Source organism: Prenolepis imparis, unplaced genomic scaffold (genome assembly GCF_030444845.1).
Source record: "Prenolepis imparis isolate NDT839.2.m4 unplaced genomic scaffold, iyPreImpa1.0 SCAF_2, whole genome shotgun sequence".
Classification (NCBI taxonomy): Eukaryota; Metazoa; Arthropoda; class Insecta; order Hymenoptera; family Formicidae; genus Prenolepis; species Prenolepis imparis.
The window spans coordinates 17610741-17636248 of record NW_028141160.1 but is presented as its reverse complement, the minus strand read 5'-3'; the positions used below and the strand labels follow the sequence as shown (position 1 = coordinate 17636248).

General features: G+C 36.0%; 2 protein-coding genes across 34 annotated transcripts in view; both read right to left on the bottom strand.

Moving 5' to 3' along the window:
- Positions 1-25508, bottom strand: part of LOC145949131 (longitudinals lacking protein, isoforms A/B/D/L-like) — a 236757-nt gene that overhangs the window by 138056 nt on the left and 73193 nt on the right. The window contains exon 7 of one of the 32 annotated variants that reach the window (XM_083058926.1): positions 6413-7007. The exons of 27 other annotated variants lie outside the window; for them this stretch is intronic. In XM_083058926.1, the coding sequence (XP_082915052.1) occupies positions 6667-7007 (341 nt within the window). In that variant the 3' untranslated portion in view covers positions 6413-6666. Of the gene's footprint in view, positions 1-6412; positions 7008-9480; positions 9860-17388; positions 17655-19179; positions 19698-24810; positions 25166-25508 lie in introns of those variants that run through there. 4 more of the 32 variants (XM_083058935.1, XM_083058948.1, XM_083058909.1 and 1 more) reach the window with 4 other exon arrangements.
- On the bottom strand, positions 583-5639 carry LOC145949143 (uncharacterized). Of its 2 annotated transcripts, none has more exons than XM_083058977.1 (2): positions 4761-5639; positions 583-4565 (listed from the first exon to the last, which is right to left on the bottom strand). In XM_083058977.1, the coding sequence occupies exons 1-2, from the start codon at positions 4780-4782 to the stop codon at positions 4180-4182; spliced, it is 408 nt and encodes a 135-aa protein (XP_082915103.1). In that variant the 5' UTR covers positions 4783-5639; the 3' UTR covers positions 583-4179. The 2 variants fall into 2 exon arrangements, with proteins under 2 accessions (XP_082915103.1, XP_082915102.1); XM_083058976.1 differs by having other exon boundaries at positions 584-4571; positions 4761-5604.

Genomic DNA, 25508 nt, shown 5'->3' with positions numbered 1-25508 from the left:
TGACGAAGAATTTCTATACTGCTTCGCGTCGCATGTATTTTTACGAAATTGACAACCAGAAACGTCAGCAATATTCGTTGCCGAAAATGAAATTCTTAAAAAAAGTGCGTGTTAATGACGGACAAGAGATGAGAGCATGATTAGAATTCTCAAAACAGGATACATCGCGCAAATAATGTTTATTCTTGTGAAAAGAATCGTAATAATATACATAATAACACTGCTCGTAGCTGTTGTCACAAAATTACGTGGCGTTCGCACGATTCGTTAGGATTTTAGATTGAGGACCCAGACTCTCTCGGCGGGATGCTTCTTCCTAATGTGACAATAGATCTGTGACGTTTGCTTGCTGCGCAGCTCGCAGTAAGGACACTTGAATCTGGGCTCGTGACCGCACTCGTATCTGAAGTGGCGGTTGCGATTGCTCTTCAAGGTGAAACCGTGCAGGCACTTGGGACAATAGTAAAGAGTCTTCTGTGCTCCGCCGGGCGAATTTTCCTCGGCCACTTCAACGTTGGAGGGACCTACGGAGCTCATGAAGGTATCCATCATGAGAAGATCTGAAAAGTAAAAATCAATTTGTGAGATTTCATTCCGGGTGATCATCTTATTTCTGGTAGCTTCTGACTTCGAGCGCACGGATAAGTTTATCGTTTATCTACAGATTTATCAGCAAGCAACTGACAATTGCTTCATTTCGGAAAAAGTGAATAAGAAAAGAAAAAAGAGAGAAATGTACATAGAGGAAGAGAGAGACAGTCGATCCGCGAGAATCGACAAGAAAGTTTCCCCGAGGACACTTGTCATTGACCTTGGAGAACATTGGCTCGTTAAATGTCAAGGTGCAAGGATCATGGATGTAAAGCACACACAGAATGCGGCTAGAGAATTACTGGCGTGGATTACTGTTCGTGATATTAGTCTCGTGGCACGCAGATGGAAATAATCGGGAATACTGGTAAGGAAACTCGCGAAATAACAAGCACGTTTCTTACACTCTTGGATGCGCACAAAAAAAAACAGGAAAAGACATCCATCGTTAGTTTCGACCGCAAACAAACATCGTAGATTATCTACCGTGCAGCGCTACAACAGATTCGTCGAATAAGTTCCTAGACCTCTGGCTGTTTCAGCTGAAGTTGAACGGGGGACTCAATCTGAGGAAAAAAAATCGAAGACTGGAAATATCAGGGGAAAATTACTGAGGCATATTCGACAGATTATATAGGGTGTCCAAACATCAATTTATTTTTATCTTATATTTCCACAGCGATGATATACGATCATAAAACATACCGCGGAAAATCGCTAAACCGACAGTGAAAACATGTTGCGTTCCGAATCGGCCAGGAATTCGCGAGGTATTCTAACGTTCGCTATTGTATACCATCAAGCTCGTCACTGTCGCATAGCTCCCGTAAATTTTTTGCGTCGTCAAAATACTTCAAACACAGGTAAGATTTCCTCGCTCGCAAGTTCGACATTCTAAAGTACGTCTCGTACGCAGAGAGAACTTAATTCGAAGATCTAACGGAATGTAAGAACGATCACTTCTATGCGCGACGATGGATTCGCGTCTAACACGTCGCGAATATATGTATTTACGGAATATACAATACTTATATCGCTACGGGATTAGTAATTATATCACAGTAACAAAAACAGTCGATCACTAACGAATTTCATGTCTCTAAGAGACCCCTTCATCGCGCTGACTAAAATGTGAACGAAAAGGTAGGCACGTGATAATCGAATTTGAATCAGTGTTGTCAACTATATAGAATTCCGCTACATGCTTTATTAAAAAGCTCTAGAAATAAACTAAATGTAGTAAATAAAAGAAAAATAAGTTAATATATAATATAATAAGTTATATTAATATATATAATATATATATAAAAATATATAAGTTATATTATATTTTATAAAATAAAATACGTATATTTTATAAAAGTTAAAAACGTATTGTTAAAATAAATTTAGCCATTTTCACACTTAATTTATTACGCTTTTTTATTAAAAAAAAAATTACACGTTATGATATTTAACCAAAATTCAATTTTAAAATTAGAAGAATTTCAATTTCAAAATTAAAAGAATAAAAATATCAGCTACAGCAAAGATTTTTAAATGAATTTTCTCCAATAGTATTACTCTGTAATTAAAAATCTCAAAACTTTACTGCACTATTTATAATTTACCATTTAACAAAATATTTGATTCGTATCTTTTCATCTCTTAATAGTTTATACTGACGAAACATAAAAATACTTGCCGCAAGAAATGATGTGGCAGCCTATCAACATATCACTTTTTATAAAATTGACTACCATTTACTTTTTCACGCAGCAAGCGTTTTCGCACCCTATTTGCATAAACTTTTAAAGCCGTTGAACCAATCATATATAATGGTACTTGATTAAATTTAATTAAAAAAATTAACTTATTTAAGAAAAAAATGTATCATTTAATTTTTTAATAATCCAGAAAATCCGTTAAAACGCAATTTTTTACTCCAACTGATATGTAATTAAGATCCTCCTGATATGTAATTAAAATCCAGCGGAGATTAGATCTAGCGGAAAATGAGTTTAGATGACAACACTGATCTGAATGCGTGACAAACGTGTCTCGACAACACACGAAGAACAATATCGATTTTATTTTCACGATATTGGCGAGTGAATACACTCTACGTAATTTATTATGGCTTATATCGCTACGAATAATTATATCACAGTGACAAACGAATAATTATATCACAGCAATAAAAACAGCCACTAACGTATCTCGTGCCTCTAAGAGACTCTTCCATCGCGCTGACTATAATGCGAACGAAAAGAAAGACAGGCACAAATGATAATCAAATATAAATCAATGGTATCCCGAATATTCATTACGCTACACCTTCGCATAAAAATTAAATCGTGGAAAAGGGCAACGCGACTCTATATATCGATTAACAAACAGACTAGGAAATGACTACGTTTGTTCCGACCGCTTAAAAACCCTGTTCTTTCTCTTTCTGCCGTTAATAACAATTCAGTCCTCATGACAGGCCTCGTGATCGCTCGGCGTGTCACATCTATAACAATTCCGATTCATCGATTGTAAAATCAACAATAATTCTTCGTTAATAATAATACATACACCGGACGCATCGCCTCCCGGCGTCTTACATTGAGCCTGATCGATCTTAATATATGTATTTATATACGCACGCAAATGTTTCCTCGTGTCCCATCATCAACCTCACAACCTGAATCATTAAAGAGATATATAGCTATATTTTAAAAAACATACGGCTCTCTTAAAGCTCCTAATAATCGAAAGATTGCTCATTGTGGACAGGCGCGCGAATGCCAGAATTCCGAATATGTGATCGCATTAATATAAACGCTTACTCTTTTTCGCGTGAGTCGACAATTTCGCACTGTCGAGTCCGCGTCAAGTATACCGTATTGAGCACGTATACCAATTCGCGATCGCAAATCGATATAATCTCGTCAAAATTTCATCATCGAGCACATCGGAAAGATCCGCGCGCCGGCTCATTAACTGCTAAGCATGGAGATATTTTTTTCGTAACTTGTAAAGACGGAGAAGAATAATCTGACGATAATACGAATCCCACTATACCAGCCGCTACAAATCTACGGTTCGTCGTTCCTTCCAGCAGCAGACCCCGGACACGACACGGCCATTTCATATAACTAGCAAACGACGAAAGTTCGCGCCCCTGTTTCCGATTACCGCATTTTTTTCCGGTGTAAATATACGCGGTGCGCGAAACATTAGTTCGATAGACGATGTAGGAACCGCACCGCGCTCGTAAAACTTTTAACGATTAGGTAGAGAGGCATCTCCTCGCGCAAAGTCGCGACTCGAACGAATCTATAGCGAGATATATAATTCGCGCGGGTCGAATTATATTTCTCGCCGACAACATCAGATCGTGTTCGAATTGGACAATCTCAAAATTAATCTCTCCGAATAACGATCGAAGATGCACAAGCTTTATATACCGTGAGAGTTTGAAAATGTTGTCGACAACCATGGCAAGGACGTTCGCGCGAGTGCGATTCCTCTTACGCGGCTTATTTCGAGCCGAGAAGTTTGTCTCGTCGTCAAACTTGTCTCGCGAGATCGCAGCAACGTTCCGCACGCCACCATCTCTCTCTACTTATCCTCCTGCTTGAGATGCACCACCCAGACTTTCTTATCGCGATGCCTGGTCCTGATGTGGGACATTACGTTGGACGTCTGCTTGCTGCGGAATACGCAGTAGGGACACTGGAAGCGGGGTGGCTGTTCGCACTCGTACTTGTAATGCCTGGTCATGTTGCCCTTAACGGTGAAGCAACGGCCGCATCTGGGACAGCCGAAGGGCTTGCTGTCGGCACTTTTCGGATGGTAGATGTTCCTCATGCGGTTTTGAGAATAATAATTCGTCATCGACGACGAACAGTCCTGACCAAGGTCTCTGTTATCGTTCTCGGCTTTAAAGCCCTTGCAAGACTGGAACGCCAAGTTCAGGTCCAACAGCGGAGTCATCCCGTAGAAACCTGAAACTTCAAGATTGTCCGATTAAATCGGACGAAACACCTCGCCCCGCGTTTCAGGGCGAGAAATGACGGAGAGGTTCGAGGGAGCCAGTCCGAAAGTCGTAAGGATCTTTCGGGCTCCCTTCAATGGAACAATTGGAAGGTTTGTCAGATTTATATTCATGCTTTGCTGCATTGCGTTAATAGCAAGGATACCTTTGTGAACCAATGGGGGCATCTTCCTGACGAACCTGTATTCAGCAACGCCCGTTGCGCGGGCTACGGTGACAGCAGAAGCGCTCTGTGACTTTACGAAATGCTATTTCAAATCTAAATCGCTAAATCGTGTGAATTTCTTTTTACTCCTTGTGAGAATCTATAATAATCTAGAGATCTCTAATTCGTAAAATTCTAACGCCCAAATTGTGCACAGTCTTCGGGTGATGAGAGATCTGTCCTGCCCGCGTCTGGTCGTATACGTGTAAAGGGATGTGAACAAGAATGGCATTAATATCTTTTTACCGCTTTTCTAAGCCGTACGTCTCAGCGGTATAGACACGGTAAAATTGCGATAAAACTTTATTTTACAAAACAACGTACAAGCGAATCGTGATTCTCTTACAAAGTATATAGAAGCAACGATATTTCTCCGGAGCTCTTACATTATAACATTAACTATTTCAAAGTTATAATCTCTTTCGATCATCCTTGGCTTCGGTCTTCATTTGAGTCTCCGCTTGAGTCTGTTTGAGTTGACGAAGAACAGTGTTTCTCAACACGAATGGTACCAGAGCCACTTACGAATTTTCTTCTTAGTCATACAGACTTAAGATGTTTAACGTATGAGCAAGAAAAATTCAAAACTTAAAGTTTTATTATATACATATATTTTATTTATTAACAAAAAAGAATCTTTTTTAATACAGAACAATCTTAAACTTCATAAGACAGCAATAGATGCTAGAAATATAATAAAAAGCAATAAAATAAATACATTAATTTAAAAAATAATACAATACAATTATATGCAATATTATATAAAATATTATATATATTATATTATACATATTATATTATAAATAATATTTATTTATATATAATATAATATAATATATTATATAATATTTATGTAATATTTTATAAATGTTTGATTCCAACGCGCGCGCAATAATAAAGATAAAAAGATAAAGAGCGAAAGATTAACTTAGTAAATTCAATTATTAAGCAAAAGATTAGTACAGCAAATTCATAATTTGCTTAGAGTCAAGTCACGTATAAAAGAAATGAAAAAATTGACAAATAATTGCACATAATCGAACCAATGGCTTAAGTTTCCTGAAAGTATATAAATCTTTCTAGAAAAATTAATTAGTCCTGAGAAGTCTAACTGAAATATGCAATTTTATCTGTTCCAACCAATCAGGACAAACAATGTATCCGTTTAGTAATATAAATAAAAATGATAAATAAAGTTCTTGTTTTGATTAATGTTGAGATTTTGAGATTTTGAATTTATTTAGCAAAAAATCATAATTATCGAAGTACTTCATAGATATGTAAAAACTAATTTTACGGAAGAAACGATATTTTAATTCCGTTTAATTAAAGTAAATTATTCTAATATAGAATCAAAATAATTGCATATTTCAGTTGTAATCTAACTAATAAACAGTATAACAACTTTATGTTGATGCTCTTAAAATATTTACAAGAGCAAATAATAAATCCTAATTTAGCTGCATTAATAATATTTTAAACAAAACTAAGAATTCAGAATTCCAAAAATTCAAATTTCATATGCTCTTTTTGTTATTATCATTTAAAAGAAACAAATTTTTCTCTAGAATTTTTTCGGGTCACATTTCATCAACATTTTATTTTGAATAAATGCCGAATTAAATAAATAAATATATTTTTAATCAAAAAATAAAAATTATACGAAAAATAACAAGTTGCATTTTATAAAATTGTGGCGATAACAAGCGAGATTGAGAAATACTGATCTCCATTGACGATGTACGAAGATCGCGGTAGAAAGTGAACCCAGTGGAAAGACGAAATTCCTTCGAGTAGTTTGAGATCAGGCATGGAGACCTTGAAACGCGCGATCTTCACGTCGTGCTCAGAGCTTCATGTCGAAGATGAAAACCTCCTCTTCCGGATGTTTCTTCCTGATGTGAGCGTAAACCGGCGAAGTTTGCTTGCTACGGAGTCCGCAATAGGGGCACTGAAACCTCGGCTCGTGTCCGCACTCGTAGTTCACATGGCGGTCCTTGTTCCTCTTCAAGGTGAAGCCACGCCCGCATTTTTGGCACTGGAACGGCTTCATGCTGTCGGAGCTGATCTTGCGCGTACGTATCCTTCGGGACGATTTCCGGGCCTCGTCGGAATTGTGCTTGCCGTCTGTTCCCGGTCGATACTTGCAGATCATATTCGGCCCGAATGGCGGCAACACGTGGAGTCCTGAAACACGGAGACGAAGATGCTGAAGAGCATGCTCGAGTGCGCGCGAGAGAGAAAAATCTTTACGATGGCCACCGGCCACCACGTTCGGCTTAAGCTACATCGTCGGATTCTTTACACAGTAAGCAACGTATAAAGATTATTAATGATTAAGTCTGAAAGATGCTCCTCGCGACGTGACCTTGTATGTATGACCTCAGCATTTCCGTCTTCGTCTACACGCATTGTAAATAAATAGCTTATATGAAACTACGCTTATGGCACGATATTGATTTTATATTAAAAAGATTAATATATATGTGGCGATTTTGTGTCGACACATATCTTGAAACAACAAGATAAATTATTAATGATGATAATAATCTTTATTTATCGATGAACGGATTCATACACCTGCAAGTAAAAACGACAATTTGCAATCGATTATAAGAATTTGATTAATATACATTCGCATTCCTCGACAACACAATATCAGGGAGTGATAATCTATATTAAAGCGTTAGTAATGGGTTTTTTTCTACAAATGAGAACCATTCAGTTGGAAATTCAGCTACGCACTTTATTAGACATAACAATCGTAATTTGTAAAAACGAACGCATACTTAATCAAAGTTGGAAAACGGCGTTCCGCTTTCGATCGAAGAACATCGGCAAAAGATCCGGATGATGCACGCGCAAGTGACGAAGGATATGCGTCTTTTGATAATTCTTTACAAAGCAATACTTGCACTCGAATCTAGGCGGTTGCTTGCACTGATCCCGCAGATGCGTCAGCATCGATTTTTTCCACTTGTACAAATTGTGGCAACTGGGACACTCGAACATTTTCTTCCGCTTCGAATAACCTAAAACCCATGAAAAAGAGAGAGCGTTTTAATAACAAGTCGATATTTTCGGTCCTTTTTCTCGTAAAAGATGCGTCCTGCAAAACGATTCCCGTCAGCAGATCCTCCGTTGATAAATTATTGAAAATCACGGTAAAACATTGTTGTTACAAAGTCAAACGTTCACTTCAACATGGATGTCAGGAAACGTAGAAATAAAAAAAAAAAATAAAAAAGAGCAAGAGGAAAGAGAAAAATATCGATCAAATGGTAATTATTTTTATTGGCGCGCAGATCAATAAATACTTTATTATATCTTTCCGCCGTCTAATAATTATCGTATAAAATTTCTAGTATGTAATAAAATTTTTAGTATGTAATAAAATCAGTTTGAGTCGTGTATATATCTTTATAATTCGAAAAGTTTTTAAATAGTTTATAAATGATTTAAATCGAAATTCAAAAACGAGCGATGATGATGTTCTCAGATAGGAATTTCTTATACACATTTATTGATAAAATATAACAATGATTTATTTTACTGGGAAGTTAATCGTCTGTAAAACGCGGTTTGATCTTTTATCAACTTGCGATCTAGTTGTAAAAACATTAGAAACATATCAAAGAATTGTTATAATAATAAATCTATTGCGATTGTTTTGTCTTGATCGGCACAGAATTATAAGACATACAAAATAATGTGAATAAGATTTGTAAGATTGCTGTCAAAATTGTTGAAACATTTTCTCTTAATAATTCACGGAACGTATCTGACGTCCAATATAAAAATTTCTTTTCTCGAGGCAACTAGAAAATAAATATTGTCACATTATAGATATATCGAGAGAGAATGCGAGAGTTACTTTAACAAAATTTCTCAATCAATTCTCAACTATTATCCCTGTGAATTTTTAGAGCAACGGTTTGAGTACATAAATAAGTTAACGTAAATACCGAAAATTTAAATAAAATATGTACAAGATCTCTATAAAATGTTACCCATTTATAATTTACAAATTCTTCAAACACGCACACAGATAAATAGTTTTATTTAACAATTATTTTTATTTAACTATTATTTAACTGTTTTTTAAAGAGAATCTGACAAATGATTAGTTTGTTTAATTTGTTAAGTATAAGATTAGCGATGAATTGTAGCAGATTGTAACCCCAAGAGGATCAATAAATGATACATACATACATATACATAATTAATTTGTTTAATGTTTTACATAATAAAACATAATTATACTGATATATCTCAGTGTTTAACGGTATTAATTACCGTGCATATCACATATTTTATAACGTAATTTCTGTAATATTGTATATGTTTATTAAAAATTTGTATATATATATATATATATATATATATAATTAATATAAGATAATTTTTATTTAACATATACAACATTATTAAAGTTACATTATAAAATTACATTATAAAATTACTTTAGAAAATATAGAAGAAACTTGCAACCCCTCTGTACGCGCATAAAGATTTAGCTTTCGCGCGCATTAGAAAGATAAGTTCAATAATGTAAAAAAATGAAAAATTGTACCTAAACATAAATCGTTTCTCTTTTCAAAACATGTCAAACAATAACCATCTAGTATACGTCAGCTATTATTTTCGTCATGGATATAATTAAATAAAAATGTCAGTCCAATTCTCTAATTCGCTCGAAATGCTTAATCGAGCAGACTCGTTCGGCCAATCGGCCCCTCAGTCATTTCGATGTTCCTGCCAAGAGAGCTTCGAGTTGGTGACGATGTCGATGCAATAGAGCTCCCTGTCCGGATGAAACGTGCGTATGTGCGTCCACACGTGCGTACGTTGCCGCAAATGGTGCTTGCAATACGGGCACTCGAATCGCTGCGGTATCCCGCACTCGTATCGATAATGTCGCATCAAGTGACTGCGATGCTTGTAGCTGCGATGACACTTCGGACACGGGTGGCGATAGGACATGGTCTTCTCGTCGTAGTTGATGGCACGATGTCGCATCGACCACCTCATGAATGGATCTGGAAGAAGAAAGTTCGCAACTGGTTAGTCAATGAACGTGAATCAACGTGTTCCTCGTTCTCGTCACCTTCACCCTCGAGGACTCGTCGGTCACCAGGACAGCGGAACGAGCTTCGCGACACTTGACTCGTGAAAGAGCGTTATTATCGCTCGATTATCCTCGAAGATGTCTTGCTGCGCTATTATCAAGGAATCATCTATATATTGAAAATTAACGTGACTGTCGGGATCATCGCGATGACGATTGATGCAAACAACATTGATCAAGGTATACGCAATATGGCAGTAAAGATAGAAGATAAGAACATAAAGAGGCAAGTCCAAAAGTGGAGGAAACATTTGGACATAGGATAGAGTTACTTCTGTAGATGGAAATACCTGTATTATATTCTTTTATAGACAATGCATTGCGAGTCTGATAAAAATCTGAATTTTCTCTCGAACGATGCATCATTCAGAGCTATATACATCGATATTCGTTGATTACAGTATTAAATTATTTTGTTTATTAGCAACAGAATGAATTAATTACAATATATGACTTCGGTGTATCCCGAAGAGAGATAGTTACAAGTTTAGGTACATGCTTTTTTTGGCGTTATTGACAGCTTATGATAAGCATCAAAAGAAGACTTTGTAGCAATTAAATGCAATAAATAATTCGTATAAATTGATATATAAATTAATTAAAAAGGTAACAAATGTATATATACATATATATAGGCAAGAGATGTATTATATATATATATATATATATATATATATATATATATATATATAATATATCTATATATTATATGTATCTACATATATATAATACATAATAAAATCATAGAGTGAAAACAATATCAATTTTCCAGCTAATCTCTCATCGCAAATAAACACATAAAAGCAGATAATATATAACAAAATCATCAACAAAATACAACAAACAATCGATTTGCCTTCAAAAATTAATCATCACCACTCGTTTCGCTTGCGCACAGGCGAATGTCACGAACATTATTTAAACCGACTAAAAATATCTAAACTCGAAAGTGTCAAAAAATTCTTGTCATCTTAGGAATCTTCAAACATTTACGCCGACTTAAAAGGATCCCCACGTAATTTCATCGCTATAAAACTCACGCGCGCGCTTTTTATCAAAAATTCTACTCGTCTTACGCGTTGAACATCGATCGAATTTACGAATTTACAGATCGTCGATGTTTCACCCAGGGATAAACGCTGAAAGGACTTGATCGAAAATTCCTCATTCCTGCATAGTGTCGATCGCGTAGACGGGCCGGTTGTGGTGATTACTCTTGATGTGCGAGTAGACGTGCGACCGGTGCTTGCCGGTGTAGACGCAATGCGGGCACCTGAACCTTGGCGCCTTGCCGCACTCGTACTCGAGGTGCCTGTGCAGCCCGCGGTACCACTTGTAGATCTTTCGACACTTGGGACATTCGTAGGTGCCCGGTGACGAGGTGTTCGCCGTCATGGTCGGCCCGATGCGGCCCAATCGGCGTCGACGCCCGATGACGGAAATGACGGCGCCGTAGCAGGAGCGACTGTAGAGAGCTGTAAAGCACAGGTTTGTTCGTCAGTCGGCGGTTCACCGCGAGGGGGGGACTGAACGATAACACTTAAGAGCTTTAATTAAGCTTTCAAACACGTTCTTTCTCTTTCGTGCTTTTTTTTCGATTGGAGCGACAGCTCACCGCGTCTTGTCCGTGGCAACTCTTACCCTGAAAAATAACGGACGAAACAGGGGATGTTTGTACATGTATCGGGATCTCAGAATTTAAGGTGGATTAGTGATGAGGAGAAGACAAACTTCGAGGGTAAGAAGAGATAGTATAGGCTTACTGTCTCGTAGTGAGACGAAAATGATTAATATAGTAGAGGAATACGAGCGGGAACTTTACATTTATTATTATTTTTTTTTTTTCATTCTCTTATAAGGTATAAGAAATGATGGAAGAAGACTAGCGCGTTCTCGTACGAGAGTAACATATCATAGTTTGTTTCTAACGTGTTAAATCTTAGATCACATTCACATCGTTGAGTCTTATCGATACAACTGTAGGCACGAAGAAGTTGCGGCTGCAACGAATTAAACATCGTCGCTGCTCATCCGGGGCGTCCATATCATTTCTCGTTCAAAGACAAACAGCGGAACAAAAAATATATTATATAAAAATTAATTCATAAATATATATATATATATCTCTTTCTCTCATTCTTTCGGTACACAGAACAATAAAGAATCCACATATCCCTGACAGAAATCTATTCGACTCAACATTTTGCGCGAAAAAAGAAATCAATATTATAGTAAATTCCGCGATTTCTTCTGGGAACAATTCTGATTTACGCCGGATACGCGTCACTGCCGAGGTCCATCGTCGTCACGTACATCCTGGGGTGTCTCGCGCGGACGTGATTGTAAATGATGGAGCGATACTTGGCCCGCTGGCTGCAATAGGGACACTTGAAGCGCGGCGATTTGCCGCACTCGTACTTCTCGTGCCTCTTCAGGTCCTTGCCGTTGACGTATCGTCTGCCGCAGCGCAGGCAGACGAACCGCTTGTGCCGGAGTGCGCGATACTCGCCGGTGACACCTGAAATCGAAACGACCATTACGGTTAGAATAGAAAGACGAAACGCGCGACGGATTCGAGGATTCATCGATCCGGGCCGCAGCATATCCCCCTTTCATTCGCCACGATATACTTGAGCTTCACCTACCACGAAGAGAAGCAGTTCCCTCGAGCTACTCCGTCGTGGAAATCGTGGGTGGGTCAAAGGACACACGCTACGGTAACTCGACTGGCAGGTATTTTATTGAGCTTTCCTTCACAGGAACGAGTGTGTCACTTTCTCTGTTATTTCCTGAGTATTGACAGAGCGCGCAAAATGAAACTGAAGCGAAGAGAATAAGCGAGATGATGACACGAGCGGCGACACGTTCGAACTCTGTATATGTATGCGTGTGTGTTGTGTGCGCTCGAGAACGCTTCAAATTGATTATTCAATACAAGCGCCTGAAGCACAATGCCTGACCGGGATGGTACTTTCGGATGTGCACGTAAATGTTCTGCGAAAACTTGGAGGTCTTGTCGCAATAGGGACACTGGTACTTGGGCGCCATGCCGCACTCGTGGCGTAGGTGCCGCGTCATGTTCTTCTTCAGGGTGAAGCCGCGGCTGCAGCGCGGACAGTAGTGACTCTTGTTCATGGAGTACACTTTGCGCCGTCTCCTGGCGGCGTTCTGGCGAGCACCTGAAAAATTCCAAGAGCCAAGTTAGAGCGGCGGGACGCGATTAAGCTCTCTCATCCTCGCTCATGAGCGCGCACCGATCCGTGTCGTCGAGAGATGTCGGATAATGATTAACAACATAACGCAATAAACGCGATCTCGCGTTCTTTGAGGATCTCTTGGATCCAAGGTGGATGTATCAGTAGCTTCGGAATGAGAACGATCGATGCCAATTTATAACCGAAAGCAAAGAATACGTGTCTCCTTCGTAACGGAGAGATGTGAAAATTCTTATCTACAGATCATAGAAAGGGTATACACATGGATTGTTCTCTTTCCTTATATCGTTATATATTCGCAGACAAACGAATGCGACAGAAGACAAATCACCGGTAAAGTCACCGTGATTGGAAAATAACATAGATGTACGAAGCCATACGATTTATTTCACACCAAAATTCGAAGCTCGAATTATATGTATAATCGCGCAAAATCATAATGTGGTAATATTAGAGTCGACCGTCTACTTTTTATATCTACGATATAACATTGCATGCGAGCTTCGTGTGGAGTTAGGCAATAAAACTCAGAATAATCGTGTTTAACGTGAATGTCGTGCGCAATAATTTCCATATAATAATTCCCATCGTATGATTTCTCATCGTATTAACATTGTACTGTTATTATACCCCCAATGTAATGATGAATATCTTACATGCTTGTGAATGCCTGAGCGAACAAGAAGTGTAATATATGACGCAATATATAAGAGTAACTATAAAACTCAAAGATAGTGGAAATGCCTCATTATTTTTTCTAAATAGGTAATCTTCATTTTAGAACGTCAATGCTGAGCAATCTGAAAAAGCCAAAACACATGACACAATCGGTTTGAAATAAAATTAAAACTTTGAAAATTAAATTCTTACGAAACAAACGGTGCACTTGTCAACAAAACTGCAAGTTTAATCGAAGAAAAAAGTAGCACGGAAACTGAATCAAATTTTAATAATTATACAATATCATCTCTCTTACGATCTTGGCAAATTATGATAATGAAAAGATAAACGAATTATTTACCGACATATAAAACAAAAATATTATTAAATGAAAAATTAAAATATCTGTAAGAAATATTGGAGAATTTTAGATTAGCAAACGTATTAAATAAAATTTAAAAAACTTTCGGGATGTTTAGGTTCTATATCAGGTTTACGGGAGATGGACTATTGCATAAAAAAATTATTATTACAAGTTGCGTCCAAATTTCTAAAGTTTTATTCTCTACATACGATGAATAATCCGAGATATATTTATATTAATTAAAGAATATGTCCTTTTTTTTTAATCGTCCGTGCACAGTACGAGATACGATATCGTGTTGCGGAATCGTTTAAAACAATTTATTTACACCGACCGGATGGTTCGGATGCCATCGTCTAATGTGTCTGTAAACGTTCGAAGATGAATTATCCTTTTTGTGGCAGTAGGGACACGCGTATCGTGTCTGGCCGCATTTGTGCCTAAGCAAGTCCCACATCCTTCGAAAGCCCGCGTTGCATTTCGTGCAGATGTAGCTGTTTGTTCTTAAGTTGCGCCACTCCGGCAGCTGTATATCTGAAAGCAAGCCAAGACATTAGTGTCAAAGAACAATCACCCCCAGTTGCAATCCTTTCTCTCTGAGACTGAACCACATCGTAATGCAGCCGAGCGATACGATTCCGATGTAGTCCTATGTATCTCTTTCGTGTATATATTGCATTCAAGTATACAAAAAAAATTCAAAATTTTATTATACCGCATTATTTTAATTTCGCGCGAGATAATCCGATATCGACATCGCTCAGTACGCTCCGATGAGTCTTAAGTCTTGTTTGATTATTTAAAAAAAAATAATAAAAATTAATACATCGGATATACACGATATATAGACACACGCATTTCACAACATCGGTACGTGAGTGCATCTTGAAGGACATTGAATTATCGCGATTACTTATCTTTATTTCCGTTCGTGTTGTTTTAAGGTAACACACTGACGTGCGCAATACAAATTTTATTCGCTATATATACAAATAATTGTCAGTTACACGTTCGTAAGAACGAAACATATCCGCACAGACTTGTATCATGAGAAATGAAACACTCTATCTCTATTTTGTAAGAAACAATCATTCTGATGTCTCGTATAAGAATGACATAATTATTGAAGCCGTTTTTAATAGATCACGGATTACTTTTTCCTCGGAGAGAATTTATATAACAATATCTAAAAAAAATTAATTACATAATTATGCGAGGATGGAATATGCACTGTTTTATGCAGATACACAAACGTGTTTTATCATACAACATTGTCGCGCAGCTAATTCTTACGTTAAGTTACCCTCTTCTACTCCTTTCTTTGTTTTATTGAGGTAAACGATACATACAAGCATCGTTAACAGATCAGATTGTCGACTGTACATACTGCAAATAATATACTGAAGAGCTTGTTTCCATAAGAGCGATCTACATATATCTCTTTTTTTCAAATATATATATATATATACACAGGCATATATACTGGAAATATATTTCTAGACATGTTATACCGTCTGTACATCATCGAAAAAAGACACGACTTTATTGAAAGCATATGTAAAGCTCTTCGAAAACGTGTCCTTCAATTCTTCTTGTCGCAATTTTTTCTGACATAGGAACTAGCAATTGAGGAAAGGATAGAAATGTATTTTCATACAAATTTACACAATACACATTTATCTCTTTGTCTTGCAGATATTTAATCGCATTTATAAACATTTCGACGAAGTGGGCATTGTAGATTCTTTTCACGCGGATAAGAAATTAAAGCGGGTGAGAAAAACTTTTCTTTCTATATGTTACTTTGATTCTCTTCACGAGCATTAAACTCAATAATAATGAAAAAAAATTCAAATTTGTCAAAAAAAAAGTAAATAAAAAACGAAAAAAAAAAAATTAAATTAATCTTTTTGTAAATTGTAATCTAAATCTGTAAAAATCTATAAAATCTTGTAGATACAATATGCATCCTTCAAATTTATTGAGAAACGCTCCACTCTTCTATTCAATTACACGTCCTATATTAATAAACGGAAGGGTGAATATCAATAATCTATATATTAATATTCATACTTCTTCATTCAGACTTAAAAAGATTACAAGATTCATTAAAGATAAATTAATACGATCTGAAGAATGAAAATGGAAGTTGCGTAAACAGTATAAAGGAATTAAAAAAAAAAAGATGAAAATAAGATGAATGTAAAATAATTAAGAATTAAAATCTCTTATTTTCATCTTAGTTTTAAAACCGTTATTGGCAAAAACCTCTTCACTCATTTAGTCTCTTCACATAAATTAAGACGACTGCCCGATGGCAGACGGCGAATCACGTAAGGAGGAGGTAGACGAACGAGACAATTCTAATCTATCAACGTATACTGGTTTTCCGTCGTGCCGCATTCTAATATGTTTGTAAATGTTTGACGAGCACTTGTCCCTTTTACTGCAGTAAGGGCACTTAAATCTCGGCTCTTTCCCGCAGTCGTACTTCATGTGGGTCTTCAACGTCTTCTTGTACGTGTAACCAGCGTTACACCTGGGACAGTGGTATGCCATTTTGCCGGATTGCCAGAAGGGCCCGTTTTCGTGCTTGACCTCGTTCTGGCTACTGCCGTAGTTTGCCCGCAGGATGTCCAGTATACCGGCGTCGTAGGGCTGCAGGAATCGTCCTACAAACAGGAAGAGGGGGAGCCACGGTTAATCGGGATCGCGAACACGGAATGTGCGCGATGTAACTCGGCCAGAACGGAAAAGAACATAACGGGAGAGACGATAAAAGAGAGACGAGCGAACGAAGGTCGCGAGGGCGAAGAGACCCACGATGTCGCGAATGCTTTTACAGGCGCGAGGACGAAGTGACAAGGTGGAAATAGAACAAGGACGAAATAGAACGAGGATGAATTCTGCAAATCTCACCAGATGGCTGGGTAAAACGAGGAGAAGTGCCCTGAGGTAGAAAGAAGATAAAATCGCAATGTTAGAGATCTTATTATCGTGACTGATTGCCTATGACCACCAGAAATTTTATATCCGCCGGAAGATAAACAAAGGTGTGACGGAAACAGGCTTTCCGCTATACAGATTCTTCAGTGTAGCGTAGCTATTTCATCTGCCGATCCGCCGAAGTAAGGTGAAGCTCGCGAAATAGGGATGATCGAGGCTGACAACTTAGTTGATTGACATCAACTTGGTCGTTAAAGTACTCTTCCTGGCTCAGTACAATCGATACGCTTGAATGCTGCTGCCCTTGTGATACAGCCGAATGTGTCTGTAGGTATTGGAAGACTTCCTGTCCTTCTTTCCGCAATAGGGACATTGGAATCTCGGTTCCTTTCCACACTCGTGTCTGAAATGTGTCAGCATGTTGCCCTTTTTACTGAACGAGCTGTAGCATCTCGGACAGGAATATCTCTGGCTGCGTTCAGTGTTCTCCGCGATCCGACGATCTCTAGCACGACGGAGCACTGAAAAACAAAAAACAGATCGAGATCGAGATCAGTAAAAACATTTCTACAAAATATATCGACGTGTCGAATAACTGAGGCGAGATCTCAAGAGAGAAAATCGATCTCAGATTCAAGAAATAAGCCTATATAGCTTTTCGTCATTAATACTTACATGCTGCAATATGATATCAAATTGTGTCATATTTAACGATATATATTTAGATGCATTTATTACAAAATTTTTGTTCTGTCCTTTTGTTTCTATTTTATGAGACTAAACAAGAATCTTGTCGTACTTGCCAAAGTATTGAATAATAATGATCTTAATATAAAGAGTTTCACATAATTAACGCAATCCTTATATAAGAAAAGATACATATTTAAATAAGAGATATATTGAAATAAGACACAATTTTTTTTATATTGCATAATAAGAAAAAGCAAATAAAATAAATAAAACAAATCTTCTTACTACATAGATGATTATCATAATTAACACAATTATCTAAAAACCTAAACCCGCGATCAAATCTTAAAAGCTTTCTTAAATAAACTCAAATTAATTAAGAATATAAAATATAAAAACAAAAAAAAATAATAATTTTTGTTAGCATTTTTAATTTTAAGTTTTATTTTTTAGAAAAATTATTTGTGTTATTAATAAAATAAGAATATAATAAATATAAAAAGGAGATAATAAATATATATTATATATCTATATAGTTCTTTGACGATTTTGCACGAATCGATCCAACCATCAAACCTGAAAAAGAAAAGTGTAAAATTTCCAATCGCATAAAATTATCATCTCTAAATACTTTTTTAAAGAAAATCAATAGGGAATGCGAAAGGGTAACATCTGTATTTCTTAATATATAAACAACAACTTTTATTATTCAAACAACAACTTTAATTGCTACGAAAATGTAATTACAAATTCACAGCGTCGTATTTCGTAATGCAAATTTTATCAAAAACGTACACACAAACCAGAAATTTGTAATTATTAATTTTGTGTGTATGTATGTGTAGTTTGTAGTTCCTATAACAAATAAAAATCATCTTAAGTGCAGAAAAAATAATTATAATTACGTACAATCAAGCAAAAGAAAATAACTAATTTCTATAATAGCATCTTTGCGGCATTTAGTCAAAGAAAATAAAATCGCAAATAGATGATACAAATTCGCATATGTACGATATTTTAAAAGAGGTACCTATATATTATAATTTTTATATTTTTAGAAAAGTTCTTTAAATAAGGTTCTCTTCAATAGAGAAAGATATCAACCTGAGCCTGAGCTTATAAGTAAAAATAAATAAATAAATTACAAAAACATAACATATAATATAGAGTTGATAAAAATACGAGTAGTCAAATATACGCAATAATATAAAACATGTTAAAAAAATTTTTTTAATTTCAAGAAAATTATTTTTTTAAAGAGATAATATTATTTCTAAATTATCAAGCTTATTAATTGATTAAATCAATTAACTAGTTAGACTAGTTAGTAAACTAGTCTAACTCGCTAATCCTCGGGTCAATAGTCTCATATTAATATGATAATACATTTAATCTATAATTAAGACCTCCAAATATATCTAAATCAATTGGGAAAAATTTCAAATCCGCAACAAGATGAGGTCTTGCATATTTCTTTTGAAATGCGTGTACATACATGTCTGATATTTCGGCGTTGAAGCAAAAATAAAAATCATTTACAAACTCGTTCAAGGCGAGAAGAGGAAAAAATGTTTCCCTCGTAAAACAAAAAAATTCTTCACTATCAACATCATCAGTCATACCCCTCCCGTTTCTACTCCGATTTTGGCTTGAAGAAGGGCATGTCTTTATGAATTCTTCGCACGTGCTTGTATACGTTCGAGCTGTACTTAGACTGGTAGTCGCAGTAGAGACATCGGAAATAGCGAGTCTCGCGATGATCGCCGTGGGGTTGGTGACGTCGCACCATACAATTCTTCGGCGGAAAACTATGGGAAATGGTCGAACCGGAATAACGTGCACAGTCGGACCAGCCGTCGCTGTAGAGCATGGATCTACCTGGAAGAATTGTTACAGAATCAGAAGGATTGAGCGAGCACCTCTGTTCAAGCTTATAACGCTCTCATAAATCAACGCCTATTTTAATAGTACACATGTGATTCAAAATAAATCCCGATTTGGCCCAAACCCATATTCCTGATCTGGAAATTTATCATCGTTTACACACAAAAGGCGCTCTTCAGAAGTATATAAATAATTTGCGAGATGTCAAGCAAAAACACAAAAAGCAAATCTAGCTCGAACCGTCGGTGTATCTCGAGGAGCGAAAAAAAAATGATATCGTTTTATGAAGATTCACACATGATTTCAAATTGAAGCAATTCGAAGATTCGCCGACATTTCAATTTATCAGAAAATGTCACTAAATGTGCGATTATCTTCAATTTATGTTACTGTCCTGTGACGATTTATTTCGATCGGTTCAATCTTAATTAGATGAAATAATGCATTCAATAATTATGGATAAGGTATTAGCTATAAAAATGCAACATAAAAAACATCATGCGCTTTATAATATGTAGTGCTTATAAAAAATACAAACAAATCTCAAACAATTGGTTAACTAAACAACTTTTATCATCACTTAACTAACGATTCGTTAATTACAAAACATTCGAATACATATATGTACATTTATCCTTATATTTATATTTATATATTTATACATATTGATATAAAATGTTATTATGACGTACATATACTAGTCAACAATCTTTGCATTTATTTCTAAGTTTTATCTTTGGTCGCAATATTTTCATTTTCTATTTTTCTTTTTCATGTAACGCGGCGTAACGGAAACTCAATTAATTTAACATATTAATTTTATTATATTATATTATTTATAATAATATTATAAAAGATACGAAAATTGCATGTATTATTAATGCATATATTATGCATATATTATTTTATAATATATGCAATTATTATGTACTAAATTACGCACACATTTCACGAAATATAATATAAAAAATAGACTTGTTTAAATACAATTTTACGTATATAAAATGTAGACTAAAAAAAGAAATAGATTAAAAAAAAGAATAGAGAATACATAATAAAGAATTAAAAAGCTTGGTTCTGAAAATAACAGAATCGAGATTTTTAAATCTCGATTATTTGGAACAACTAAAGTAAAGTCACTTTTTAAAGAAAAGAACTTAAAAAAGAAACTTTAACAAGAGTTTCTATTATACAGTCCCAGATACAAAAATTTAAAAATTTGCTTTGACAAAATGTATTCTCAATAATTTTTTTAATTTGACTGTTTACTCGATGTAATTCTATTGTATTGTTGGCAAAGATATATTCTCGTGAATTATTTGCGCGTGAATATTCAGAGTCGTATTATCGTAATACGCGCATTTATATGCATGATTTTCTTATTTTTAATATTTCGATTTCGTCGCAAGATGCATCAATAGCATGTGGATATTTATACGGACAGTTGATTATCGTATCGAATCATCATAGTATATATATGTGTAACGCAACTTGCACATTCCGCACATCGACTGATAATTAAAAACGATTTAATTTTTTTCATCTTTCAGTCAAATTAATTTCGTTGCGTAAATATGGAATAAATGAAGAATAAAGTACAAGAATTCAAGAATGTCAGAATGACAGTTTTCGGAGCTTTCCAAGTAGGATACATTAAATTGAACACACAAGTTAGCACATACAACAATTTCCTGGCATATTAAGAAAGACCAGAATTATACTATTATTGTACAACAGGAGCATGGAATATCAATAAAATTTCAGTCAAAAAGAACTTAATTCAAATATTTAAAATAACATAACTTATATGCGTTATTTTATGTGTTTTTTTACATTGACTTGAAAAAAATATAAAGAAATCAGCGTCATTTTAAAAAAAACATAGAAATGATAAAGAAGAAAAAGATATTTTTTAGTTTTAATCTTTCGATATAAACGGCAAATCATTGAAAAATTTAATTCATCTATAACTGCTCAAATGTTATATGATAACAATCCTGTTCATAATTTACCAGAAACTTTAGCATTCGTAAAGAAAATATTAAATAAACATATTGTGCGTTTCAAACAAAATTACAATATACATTTGTACAAAATATAAAGCCATTAGTTTCCAATAAATCGTAACAAAAAAATGAAAAAAATAAATATGTGATATAGAGAGCTTACATATTACCAAATTTAAAAACACATAATTTCTCAACGTGCTGTTATAAATATTCATTTATATATTCACTTTACATTACAACATAATCTATTACTTTGCGAAACTGGATCTATCAACTATGCAACAAATATGCTAATCTGTTAATCTGATTTATAATAACAATTACTTTCCTTTATATATTTTTTTATGCATTTTTTTAATTGTCATAAATTAAATATAGTAACTGTACAGGGATACTGTACATAAATTAAATATAGTAACTGTCCTCTGCAACGCAACGCGGTGTTTTCTCAGTTTTATCATAAATCTCAACTCTTGTCAATCGCGTATTTTCTACGGCTCATTTTTCTTAATAAGAATAAAAAAAAATACTCGGATTCTTCCGATAAAAAAAGTCACAGATAACTACGAGAAAAAATTTTGTGATTAAAAACTGCCAAATATAAAATACATTTCTCATTTGATTAATTTCATGAATAAATTAATTTCAAGAAAATTTAATAACTATCTAGCGAGATATAATACATATATATATATCCTTATTTGTATATATACATATAAGGAAGGAAAAAAAGCTCTCTCGCAACAGGAAGGATAAATCCGACTTTCTTGATTTCGTTAATAAATTTTATAAATTAGGTCAGTCTCCGTTTAGTACAATTTTACAAATCGAAGCTCCATGTTGTGATGCTTCACCCGGATGTGTCTGTACACAGCCTGCGTATACTTGCTACGCATGTCGCAGTGCGGACACTTGAAGCGTGGCATGTCGACACACTCCAGCCGATAATGTCGACTCATGCCGCCGGAAGTGCGGAAAGTGCGTGCACACCTGGGACAAGGAAAACCGCGTCGGTTCAAGGAAGTCTGAAGTCTGAGCGCGTGCCGGGAATTTCGCACCGCGCCGTGATACTTCTCCAAGACGATCGGTCTGAAGTCTGCAAGCACAAATAGAGACGAAAATCGTATATTAGAGAAATGATGCGCAACCGATCTCTTAACAGCAGAAGAAAATTCGAAAAGAATTCAACGAGGAAATGGAAAATGGAAAATGGAAATGTGCGCAGAGGAATTTCGAAGTTTTGCTTTGATCGAAGATTACCTTTGGCCTGGGCCTCATCAAAATCGAAACAATCAGATTTTAAATAGCACATCGAACTCATGAATAATGAGTCGTAATAATGAGTTTTTTATTTTTACAAAATATTCGTACTCTCTCGAATTAATTGATACATTAATTCGATCGCCGCAATCTTCATGCATGTATCTCGATTTAAAGAGGCACGTACGATCAACCTCCCTCGATCGACCTTGGATAGAACTCCAAGGAGCAAAATGCCGTCTAAAGACGAAAAGATCTCCTTCTTCGCAAGTAAAACGCACGGTTTTCGCTTTTATTTATTGTGAGACGAAGACGACGAGCGTGTCTTAATATCGTACATATCGATATACGAGCGTTTCCCCACGTGAACTACGCGTTCGACCTGACTAGTAGAGCTTATTCAGCATGACCTCCCGTCCACGATGGATCTTCCTGATATGATTGTAGATCGCGTGGGTCCACTTGCTGACGTTGCCACAATAGGGACATTGATAACGCGGCAACGAATCATCGCACTCGTATCTATAATGCCGATACATCGAGTAGCTCTGCGAGAAGGACTTGTCGCACTTGGGGCACTGATACCTCAAGGCGTGCGAATTATTCGTATTCTCCTTCGTCTTTAGTAGCTGCTGCGATCGTCGCCACAACATCCGGGGTTGATCTCCCTCGGTCCGCTCGTTGCCCCTTAATTCTGAAACCGATATCGTCTCGCGTTAATAATCGTTCGCATTAATCATCGTTAACACGTTCATACGCGACTACAATCGCAAAGCGGTCTACGCAGGAGGAAACAAGGAATAATCCCCTTCGTAAAAATCATTCATATATTTGAACATGTATTGTGACATAAAACGTAACACGAGATTTATGCTGGTTGACGCAAGTAAATTGCATTCTTTCGATAGCTTAATCTCTCACTCTCTCTCTCTTTCTCTCTCTCCATAATACTTTTTGATAATTTATAACAGTAAAGCTGTTCTAAAGTCTTAGAGGACGAGTATATCCTTATCTAACATACTTGTTGATATTTATTTATAACGCTCCTACTTTCTTCATCATTGTAATCATATTCATTCATTCAGATTTTTGGAAACTTTGCACCTGAAGATTGTCTAGAGTCTAGAAAGAAATCTGTAAAAAAAACATATTCGTAGTCAATTATGTTTTACAGTACTTATTTCTCTTTCTCGGATTAGTTGTGATGCAACTTTCGCGAATTTACCTAAAGTTCGTTACAATATATGCCAGAAAAATAAGCACGATCAAGTCTCCAGATCGCATTTTTAATGAAAATCCATTGCTATACATTATACGCAGTATTATCGTGTTAAAAGTTATTATCTGAATAATGAGAAAGGTACAAGAGATTCTTTCTTTCATATTCTTTATTTCTTTACATTCGACTTGTAAACGCTAAATACAGTGCAGTCTTGAATCAATTAGGACTTGTAAAATTTAACTCGAGAATGAAATTGCAAAAACATGTAATTGCATTATGTTATACTTTAGAGAAGATTCTCTCTCTCTCAAAACATAATACTAAATAATTACTGAGGCAGAACAAATTGCGGATAAAATATGTACAATGATACAATAAATCTATCTTTTCAACGTGATTAAAGTCGATTTTGATAAATCTGGAGAAATTCAGTCTCTTAATACGCCGTAAGCTCAACATTTGTACAAGATACAAGTGCGCACGTAATTCTCTCTTGTTGATCGTCGAGAGTTGCACTCGAAAAAACGAAATTTCCACGCCAAAGTCATGCAGAGGCCGCACGAATGCAAACTGGTTACGATACCAGGCGAAATAAAACTTCCCTGAGACGATACAAGCAATCCCGCTCGACAAGTAGCTCCGAAAACTTCAATCCCCTTCGCTCCCCCAGCGAGTTTCTTCGCGCGAACTCAATAGAGCTTTACGAGAGTCACCTGTTCCTTCGGGTGCATACACCTGACGTGTTGATAAATGTTGGAGGTCTTCTTGCTGCAGAGATGGCAATACGGACACTTGTACCTAGGCGCCTTGCCGCATTCGTATCTGTAGTGGCCGAGCATGGTGTCCCGTCTTCCGTAGCCGTTGTTGCAATTGGGACAATGATACTTGCCCGTGTCCGAGTTGTACTGTATGTCCCGCTTCCTCACGTGCTTCTTCCGACGCATGAGGTGAAACTCGACTAGTCCACCTACAAAAGATTGTGCTACGGTCAACATCGTCGTATGTTCGGGACGTGTCACGGGAACGTGTTCTTCTGTTCGAGACTAAATGCGTCGGAATTCCATGCAGAAGGGATATTCGCAATAAGAAACAAGTGAGAGATAGATAGAAAAAAAGAGAGAGAGAGAAAGAGAGAGAGAGAGAGAGAGAGAGAGTAAAAGTGAACAAGAAAGAAAAGTGTAAAAAGAGAGATAAAAAATTGCGCAGATTTAAGTCACATAAACGTGATTTTCTGAAGAGCAAATCGCTTCTCTGGTAAAATGCTTTTATTCAAACTTGAAAACAAACGTACGTTCCATAGCTTTACATGA

Excerpts from the sequence above, each read along its gene's own strand:
- LOC145949143 (XM_083058976.1), bottom strand. The coding sequence starts at position 4,782 with ATGCCCCCATTGGTTCACAAAG. Across the intron at positions 4,572-4,760 it reads GCCCCCATTGGTTCACAAAG|TTTCAGGTTTCTACGGGATG; the intron begins GTATCCTTGCTA and ends ACAATCTTGAAG.